The 10447-nt window shown below is 37.7% G+C and overlaps 1 protein-coding gene across 1 annotated transcript; it reads left to right on the forward strand.

Moving 5' to 3' along the window:
- Positions 1 to 4992: 4992 nt before the first annotated feature.
- On the forward strand, positions 4993 to 8481 carry ZBED4 (zinc finger BED-type containing 4; the record flags this gene model as incomplete). Its single annotated transcript, XM_080610310.1, has 1 exon — positions 4993 to 8481. The coding sequence occupies one exon, from the start codon at positions 4993 to 4995 to the stop codon at positions 8479 to 8481; it is 3489 nt and encodes a 1162-aa protein (XP_080466436.1).
- Positions 8482 to 10447: the final 1966 nt, after the last annotated feature.

The following is a 10447-nucleotide window of genomic DNA, read 5'->3' on the forward strand; positions in this document are numbered from 1 at the left end:
CAAATAAACTCTTCGTGTCTCAGTGTTCTTGCATACTTTTCATACTTCTCTGGGTTTTTATGTCTGTCTCTGCAATGCCAAGACACCAGTGTTTTCTCTTTATTTTACTGCCTTCCTTCAGCAGTGATTTCTCCTGGTCATGGCAGTCTGCTGTGGCAGTCTTTGCTTCAGTGACATTCTCCTGACATCTCTTGTCAAGCACCATACACTTTCAGTAATCCCATTTTGAATGGAAAATCCTATAAAATGTATCTGCAGGCTTACTTACCAGAGCAAATCACTGGCTGTCTACAGCCACTCAGGAGCTAATAGAGTAGTATGTTTAGGTAGATAATTGTTCTCTAGCTCCATTTATTTTCCTTGAATATTTTTATTGCAAGGTGACTCTTCATTCTCTTTGTTTCACTGCTTGTCTGTGTCTGAGGAGATTCCAAAGGCATAAGTAATTTTAGTTTTCAGCTGACTGACTGTAGCCTTTTGTACGTTTGAAGACACTTCCCATCTCATTGAATAGCCTGTTCGTGTAGCAGTATTCTTTATCTTCCAGTACCTTGTGTCCCAGGGTAAGTAAGTTATGTAAAGGTGATCATAACTAAATCCATGCTTTGTTCTAGATTACTGTAAAATTTTAAGATAGGATGGAGTGTTCTGTTTTTTTGTTGCGTTTGTCTGTTTTAAACAGATTGACTTACATAGAGTTGGCGTGGGAGAGGGTGATGAAAAGCACATCTATTTTTCAAGCCTTGAGTGCTTCAGGGACTGTATGCTAAAAAAAAAAAATTGTTTTGAACCCTCAAAGGTGTTTGAAGAGAAGGAGCTTGACTTAATTTTACGGTATGATGTAGTAACAACACTCAAAGCAGTAAAGATCGTGCTTAGAAGTTTGGAAGGGGAGGAATGACAGGAGACGGTACATGGGAAAACCATCTGCAAAATCTTGTAAGGAGCATCCAACTTTCGGGATTTCCCAGGAAGTGATCTGTCAGCCCTCACAAGTCTTCTCTGAGAATCTCAGTTACTCTGCATTACTAGAAGGCACCAACAATGCCCAGAAAAATAGGTACTGTGTAGCCAAAGACCTGTTGCAGCTATAAAGTGGACAAGATATAATTAATGTTTTCTTGTCTTAAACTCAGTCGTGAGTTACACATGAAGGAGTGTAACTGGACACAGGATATATTCTTAATGATCAGAGGGGTGGAATGCCTCTCCTATGAAGGAAGGCTAAGAGAGCTGAGGTTGTTCAGCCTGGAGAGGAGAAGACTGGGGAGACCTGATTACAGCCTTTCAGTACTTAAAAGGGGCCTGTAAGAAAAATGGTGAGAGACTATTGCAACAAGGCCTGTTGCAATAGGATGAAGGGTAGTGGTTTTAAACTAAAAGAGGAGAGATTTGGGCTGGATGTGACAAAAAATTCTTTACAATGAGGGTGATGAAATACTGGAACAGGCTGCCCAGAGAGGTGGTGGATGTGCCATCCCTGGAGACATTGAAGGCCAGGCTGGATGTGGTTCTGAGCAACCTAATCCAGTTGATGTCCCTGCTCATTGCAGGGGTTTGGACTAGATGAGCTTTGAAGGTCCCTTCTAATCCATAGTATTTATGATCAATTTCTGTGATGCCATAAGCACTTTGTAACACTGCTAATAGCATAACCCTTCTAACAGCATGGAAGAATTTTATGTCACAGCTAAGAGCAGGTACAGAAATAAGACATAGCTGCAAATCTAGACTATTTTTAATTGCACAAATAGGAGCGGAGAAATACATGAATCAATTAAAGTAGTAAAATCTGCAAGCAAAATAAAGAGTACAGAAAAGCAGGGAAGATTTCTGGTGGAACAAGAACGGTTTATAGTCTTAAAGAAAAGAACGTAGATAGTGTCAGGAGCAGATGAGGTTGCTTCCCACACCCTTTTTCAGTGGAGAAGATAATGAGCATTGCAACCACACAACAGCATCAAGGAGCAGCAGGGAAGAAGGAAGTCTACCTCCGAGTTTCCTGCTTCAGAGTCCAAACAGCTGCCTCACCTTTTCACCTCTGCTTCAGCAACTAATACCATCAAGGACCATAGCCATCAGTGTTTAACTAGTGGCATCAGCTCAGTATTATTGTGTGCTCAATGCTAATTTAGGAAAAGATTATTACGGCATAACTGTTTGAATATGTACTGATAATGATTAGGAACTTAACCATTGTCAATCTAGTTAAGTGTTGTTAAGAAGTTTGCAACTGGTCTCATTTGTCAGGTTTCCAAATCTTCCCATCGCAGCTACCTTATGCTTAGCTGTGTTAAGCAGTAACTGCTTATCAGGACAGGGACAAGTGAAGCATCTGCGTGGATTTTTCTGTTAAAAGCCTAGAACTATTTTTGCATAGAAGAAATTACAGGAATTGCAGACTAGAGATGTGATTACCTGTTTTGAGGAAAATAAATTGTGCACAACTTTATCTGAACCTGATGCCAGTGGATGCATGTGTGTATTTTGTGTGAATCTAGCTAGGAATCTGCAATGTGCTTACTGTAACTAGGCACTTACATGCATAATTTATGTACTGTAAGCTCTGAAGGGGGTCATTTGCTTGTGAGTCTTTCTATTCTGTGATCCTAAGTCACAACAGCTTATTATGTGTTCTTGCTTTTCCTGTTTGCAGTACAAGCTCCAAAATCACAGATGAGATCAAAATAAAGATGAAAAAAATCTATTGAACATGTTGATTATCTTACACTTTCTTGCTTGTCCCAAAGGCACACACTTCCATTTCAGTACCTGTGTGATCACTAAGTTGTGTTTCATTCAGTTTTGATCATGTAAATTTAGTCTCTGCTGCCAAAGTTCTTAGATGTAATTTTACAAACCCATGGAAAGTACAGCATAGTGGTTAGATTTCTTTTCCTTCTCTTCAAGCCTCTCCCTTCATTACAACTAATGTTCTTACGCTCAACCCTCTTGTCTTTTGGTGTCTGAAAATGCCGGTTTTTTTTCTAAGAGGGAGAAAGGCAGAGCACAAATACTAAAATTTTCACAGAAAGAGAACCAGAGTTACTGCCCTCCTCTTAGCAACTTCTGACTTAAAATAGTTGCAATAAGCTGGTTGCACCTCCTTCCCCTGCACTGGAAAAGTAAGTTATTGCCATGATAGGCTTTCCAGAAATCTGAAATCCACAGGAAATAAGTGTGTTCTGGTCACCTTTGCAAACAGACCTCAGAGAAATGTCAATTAAAATAGGTTTCAATGGTAATATGGCATTGATCTTGAAACGGGGGAAATGGCTGTGTGCATACAACTTAGACTTTTGTGTGTGTGTTGTCTAGCTAATTTCACCTTTTGCCTGCTGAAATTCTTGTCTTTTGAGTAGCATGAAAATTGTGTGATAAGTTCTTAAAAACACTTTCCAGTTTGTGTTTTGTCTTCAGCTAGAGAGAAAGCCATAAAAGCCAATGTGCACAAATTGGAGTGCACAGTGTAGCATTGCCTGTGTGGTCAAAACATGTTTGCTATCTTGAATGAAGGTACCAATAACTACATGAATGACACGAGAATAAGTCAGAAGGAGTTTGGCAAAATTTAGAATTCTGATAGAACTGTAGTAAAAAAAGTGGCTGACAAATGCAAACAGCTTCTTCTGGGGGAGGAGGTGTCTGGTTTTGAGCCTGCTGTTGCCTGTGATGTATATGCAACCATAATTCAAAAAATTACTCTTTGTACTGAAATTGCTTATGGGAGAAATATTTACACATGAGGGAAATGAGCTATCTCAGGGTAAATGGACTTCCTAGCATAATCCTTGGGTAGGTGGGGAGCTTGAGCTGGCAGTGCTGCACTATGCACCAGCATACGCAGCTGCATGTATCTTTGCTTCAAGTGACGTTACTGTGCTTTTGGGAGACCTCCCAAAAGCTGGGAGCTAACTGGGCATAGCCCAGTTAGCCTAGATTGAGTATTTCAGGGCTTAATCTTCAAACTCCAAAAGTAGCTTTTTTTTTCTATAGCATGATGTTGTCTGTGAATAATACGACGTAAATATAACCATGTGAGACTATGGTCGGAGGAAGAGAGATTAGCATGACAACACTGGACACCCTTACAGAGGTTTCTTGTAAAATGCTGTAGTTTTAAGTGTACAGGAGTATAATTTAACATCTGGGTTTTAGTACATATTTCTGTGGTAACATGATTGAATGCCTGCTTGTCTTCGTATACATCTGTAGATAGATACCTATATAGTACACATTTGTGTATGTGTGTATATATATATATATATGCATATGTATGATTATGCAGTTGCTGAATTGGGATGTAGGATGAGGCATAGGTATGTCCAAGCAAATACAAAAGTGATTCTTGGACTGACTCTAGATTTTGTCAAAGCTGAACCAGAGCTGCGTGGGTAGACGTGTATTTGCCCACAATAAATGTATGGAGTAAAAGTGGGGGGTTTAATCTTTTCAGTAGTAGATTGGATTATTTTTGTATATATATTAAAAAACACCCTACAGGATATTTAGTGCATGGTTTTAGTTCACCTTTACTGTAGTTATTTAAAGTGTGTTAATCAACTTTGTCTTCTGATTTTTTTATTTCTAGATGGTGCAAAAGAATTGCAGTTGCCCAATCAAGATGAACAGAATGGCTTCCTTCAACAAGAAAATAGAACATTCATTTTTTAGGATTATGTCTACAACATGAAGCATCTAACAGTAGCTGTCTTTGAGAACATTCATCTATGACCTGAAATGTCCTGATCCTGGGGAAAAAAAAAAAAAAAGAGATTCCATTAATTAAGTCTATAATTTTAAAATGCAATTTTGTGTCTAATCATATTTGCTTACGCATACACACATTTGTGTTTTGCATTCAGTATACAAGATACATCATTTAAATCAAATTTTAAATAGTCTTTTAAGTTATATGTATTTATTGCTAAATGAAGACTTGGCAAGAAGAATTTGGCATTCACAGACAAGAGTAAAGCAGGTTTCCCCAGCATGGATGGTAATTTCGTCTTGGGTAAAATCAATACTTTAAAAGTAGAGCAACAGGAAGACGGCATTAACTGTACTTTAGAAAGAATGGATATAAAGACAGAACAAGATGATTTCAAACATGTGGACAGCAGTGATGAACAAGAGGACAAAGAAAAGAACTTCATAACCAACAACCCTGGCAAATATTTATCTACAGAAAATGAAGATGATTACGGATCTCTTTTTTCTCAGTATAGTAGTACGCTGTATGATGTAGCAATGGAAGCTGTGACACAAAGCCTCCTTTCTAGCAGAAACATAAACTCCAGAAAAAAATCACCTGCTTGGAACCATTTTTTTATATCTCCTAGAGATAGCACTAAAGCAATATGTATGTACTGTATGAAAGAATTTAGCAGGGGTAAGAATGAAAAGGACCTGAGTACAAGCTGTCTCATGAGGCATGTGAGGAGAGCCCATCCCACTGTACTAATTCAGGAGAATGGAAGTATGCCAGGTATCTCCTCCTTTTCTTCATCTACATTGTTACTGGCACCTCAGCCTGCAGATGTTGGAGATCTGAGTTCTATATTATCCCCCATAAAACTGGTCAAGAAAATGGCTTCTAAAATACCATCTCCAGATCGAATAATTGAGGAATCTGTTTCTATTGTTTCTACTGAGGAAATACCAGATCTTTCCGTTTCTGAGAAGTGCAGCAAAGAAGAAGTCATGGTTGGGTCGTCTCCACAACTACCCAACAACCAATATGATGACACTGTAGAGAATGTAGCAGAAAAAGCTGTTGTAATTCCAAAGAGCACATCAGGTTCCAGGAGGAGATCTGCTGTCTGGAAACACTTCTATTTGTCACCTCTAGATAATTCTAAAGCTGTTTGCATCCACTGCATGAATGAATTCAGTAGAGGAAAAAATGGAAAGGACCTGGGAACGAGTTGTTTAATAAGACACATGTGGAGAGCCCATCGTTCCATTGTCCTGCAAGAGAATGGGGGTGGTACCAGCATACCACCTCTCTACACCGCACCTCCAACTCTGTTGCCTTCTTTACTACCCTCAGATAGTGATCTGAATTCTATGTCATCTTCTCCTGGAAAACTAATGAAAGAATCAACTTCTGTTTCCTCTTCTCCAGACAGAATATCTGAGGAGATCCATACTACTCTCTCTTCTGGAGATGCCCTAGTGGAAGACTCAATGCTGTCATCATCCGATGATATAGGTGAAGTCTCCTTTGTTTCCTCTCCTGAGAAACAGTGTGAGGGACTAGGTCCACTAATATTTGAACCTACTGCTGTATTTCAGCAAAATAAAAGGATTATGAAAAGGCTTAAATCAGAAGTTTGGCACCACTTTTCACTATCACCTGCAGACAGTCTAAAAGCAGTATGTAGATACTGCAGTTGTATGATAAGTCGTGGTAAGAAGGGAGATGTGGGCACAAGCTGCTTGATGAGACATCTATATAGACGCCATCCTGATGTAATTAGAAACCAAAAGAGCTTTCTTGATGTGAGCTTGGCAAATTCTCCTTATGCCACTTTGGCTTCTGCAGAATGTTCATCCTCAAAGTTGACTGACTTGCCTACAATGGTTACACACGATAATCAAATTATATTTCCTGTTAACAGTAAGAAGACCTCAAAACTGTGGAATCACTTTTCAATTTGTTCTGCAGATTCAACAAAAGTAGTATGCATGCACTGTGGACGTACGATAAGTAGGGGGAAAAAGCCAACAAATCTAGGCACGAGTTGCCTTCTAAGACATTTGCAGCGGTTTCATAACAATGTTTTGAAAACTGATGTCTCGGAGACAGTATTGTCCTCGTCGACGGATAATCACATGCCACTGAGCACTGAATTATTAGGGTCTTCAAATTTTGATGAAACCAATGACAAGTTTTGTGACTCTCACCCAGTTGCCAAAAAAATCACAAGTCTTGTAGCTGAAATGATTGCACTTGACCTTCAGCCATATTCTTTTGTAGACAACATTGGCTTTAACAGGCTGCTTGAATATTTGCAACCTCAGTATTCTTTACCTTCTCCATCTTACTTTTCTAGGACAGCAATTCCAGATATGTATGATAATGTAAAACAAATAATTATTTCTCATCTTAAAGAAGCTGAAAGTGGAGTGATCCATTTTACATCTGGAATATGGATGAGCAACCAAACACGAGAATATCTGACTCTGACAGCTCACTGGGTAACATTTGAGTCTTCATTTCGACCACAGTGTGAGGATTACCATTGTTCAGCCCTATTAAATGTATCACAGATCGATTGCGATTACAATGGAATCAGTATTCAAAAGCAGTTAGAGTACTGGTGGGAAACATGGATTACTTCCATTGGCCTGCAGATTGGGATTACTGTCACTGATAATCAGAGCATAGAGAAAACTTTAAATGAAGGTGATCATTCGAGTGTACAATGTTTTAGTCACACTGTTAATGTCATTGTAAATGAGGCTATTAAAAGCCAGAGAATGGTTCAGAATTTGCTTAGTATTGCAAGAAAGATCTGTGAACGCGTCCATCGGTCAGCAAAAGCAAAGGAGAAGTTAGCTGAGTTGCAAAAAGAGTATGAGTTGCCTCAGCATCAGCTAATACAAGATGTCCCATCAAAGTGGAATACATCATTTCATATGCTTGAACGTCTTATTGAACAGAAAAGAGCAATTGATGAAATGTCAATAGAGTGTAGCTTTCGGGAGCTGATAAGTTGTGATCAGTGGGAAGTCATGCAGTCGGTGTGTCATGCTCTTAAACCTTTTGAAGCTGCAAGCAGGGAGATGAGTACACACATGTCTACTCTAAGCCAAGTGATTCCAATGATTCATATACTTAACAGGAAAATAGAAATGCTATTTGAGGAAACAATGGGCATAGATACTATGCTAAAATCCTTGAAAGAAGCTATGGTGAGTAGATTGTCCTCCACGCTTCATGATCCAAGGTACATTTTTGCTACACTTCTGGATCCCCGGTATAAAACATCCTTATTCACAGAAGAGGAGGCTGAACAATATAAACAGGACTTAATCAGGGAGCTGGAAATAATGAGTTCTACCTCAGATGATGATAAACCTGTTTCCAACGGATGCGATTCAGGTTCACCGTCTACAAATTCATATGGGGAAGATAATCTTTGGTCACTCATGGGTGACATGAAGAAAACAAAAGACCCGAAAGAAAGAGCAAAGTTACCAGAGGAAATGGTGCTTTCTTACTTGGAGGAAGAAGTGCTTGAGCATAACTGTGATCCTCTAACTTACTGGAACTTTAAGAAGTCATCTTGGCCAGTACTGTCAAAATTGGCTGTCAGGTTCTTGGGTTGTCCGCCAAGCATTGTTCCTTCAGAGAGATTGTTCAGTACATCCAATGAAAGCAACAACTTTAGTCAGTCAAGGTTAATGATTGAACACTTTGAGAAGCTTATCTTTTTGAAAGTGAATCTTCCTTTAATATACTTCCAGTATTGAAACTAATGAACAAACTGCTAGACTAAATCTTGTTGCTCACTGGATATTAACTATCTATAACTCGGATTTTTAAATTGCTCCAATGGGGCCATGTATGACATCTAATCAGTGACTGTAATTCCAAATTTTAGTTTCATTTTTTTCAGCTTTCGATATGTCTACATGTGCCTTATTCATAGTACTTCAGGCCAGGTATTGTATATATGTTTTTTAAAAAGTCACACTAGAGATAGCCCGTCTTGTCAAATTATACAAAATTATGTAGGTTTTAATTCATAATTGTAAATGAACTTTAAAAAAGCTCAATCATTTGTTTTAATAGAATGGCAAAAAAAAAAAAAAAAAGAAAAAAAAAAGATGTACACAGTTCTATTCTGTAGTTTTTTATTCAATTATTATGTAAAAAACATAAACCAGGTACTGTATTTTAGTTCAACATTGCTTTAATTGCAAAGAAACAGCTTTTGTAGTTGTCAGAAGAAAGCTGTACACGAAAGATGGGTTCAAGCTGTCTTTTTATCATGTGGTGGTTCTAACTGCAAGCCCTAAAGTACTTAAAGGATTAAGAAGATCTGTTGAGGAAGATGTATTTACAGGAGACTATTGACTTAATATCTGAAAATAAATCTTAAATTTGAGCTTATATGGAATGCCAGTTTTACAGGAATCAGTAGTAAAACTTCCCATTTTGGCTTCTCCTGTTCAGGTTTTACATTTTAACTGAACTACAGAAATACTCTGGGTATTTATAAAGTCCTTTGGAAGTCTTATCAGAGTTTGTGAATTAATGATTGTTATTTAATGCCATGTACAAAGAAAAAAAGGCAAGAAACTTAACCATGAAGACTCTAGTATCATTCTAAAGCTTTTTCTAATCTTTAGCGCATCAAAATTATAAGGTTCCCTCTTGTAAAAATTGAGTCCTTACTCCTAACGTAATTTCAGTTGTGTAGAACAGCCTGTCCTAAAGCTCCTAGTACAGAAATAAAAGATCTTCTGATTTTCAGTAATAGCCTTATGGATATGGTGCACTGCTTAGAATTTTATGTAGTAGGGTTGATTCTTAACTGTTGGTGTCCATCAGGCAAATGGGATACAGAGTTCAAGATGGAAAAAAAAAAAAATAGCCAGCATTTTAATTTGAAACGACCATTCTCCATGATTTAACTCTAGAAAGATTAACCTTCTCATTTCAGTTTTCATTCAACATGTTTTGGGAAACAAGTCATCATTTGCCTATGACCTTTTAGAAAAGTTGTAGCTTTGTTAAAATACTGTACCTATGCCTAATCTAATTTTGCATTTACTATGTTTTAGTGTATTTATAAATGGTGAACTCGGTTTCTGAAATTAAACATTTTATTTGCAATTTTCTAGTGGTAGTCAACACTGCCTTTTATTTCCAGATGGATTTAAGACAACACTTGAATAAAAATTCATTGATACAATTGTAATTGTCATAAATGTACCACAGAACTTGCTATGTGACAAGACTAGTTTTCCTCTTTGGACTTAAGCCTGGATTCTGGTGCTTTCCTTTTCACTCAAACTATTCAACCTCAGGGAGATGTGTTGAATTCTGTCCCACATGGCTTTGGTTTCCACATGCCATTTCTATAAACATGTTATGGCTTCAGGTATTTCAATTGTTATTCCATCAGTTATGTTTACACCTGTACTATTTAAGTAAATTATTATTCAGTGTACTTGGGAAAAACTAATACTGCATTTTGTCTCCAGTGTTTTAAAAGGTAACTTTCAATTCTATGAACAGTCAGCATTTCTGTGTTCTTCTGGGGTTAAATGAGAACAGCATGTGTGGGGTTTTTTTTCTGCAGTAACAAAACAATTTGTTCTAGTTTATGTATAGTTGGAAGTAGGTGAGTTTGAAGCAGCTTGTTGGGAAACACGTTTAAGTGGTTACTGGTTAATTATTATCTCAATTTTTTCCCTGTGTTTTAACTGT

The sequence above is a fragment of the Psittacula echo genome (assembly GCF_963264785.1).
Source record: "Psittacula echo genome assembly, chromosome: 1".
NCBI classification, from domain to species: Eukaryota; Metazoa; Chordata; class Aves; order Psittaciformes; family Psittacidae; genus Psittacula; species Psittacula echo.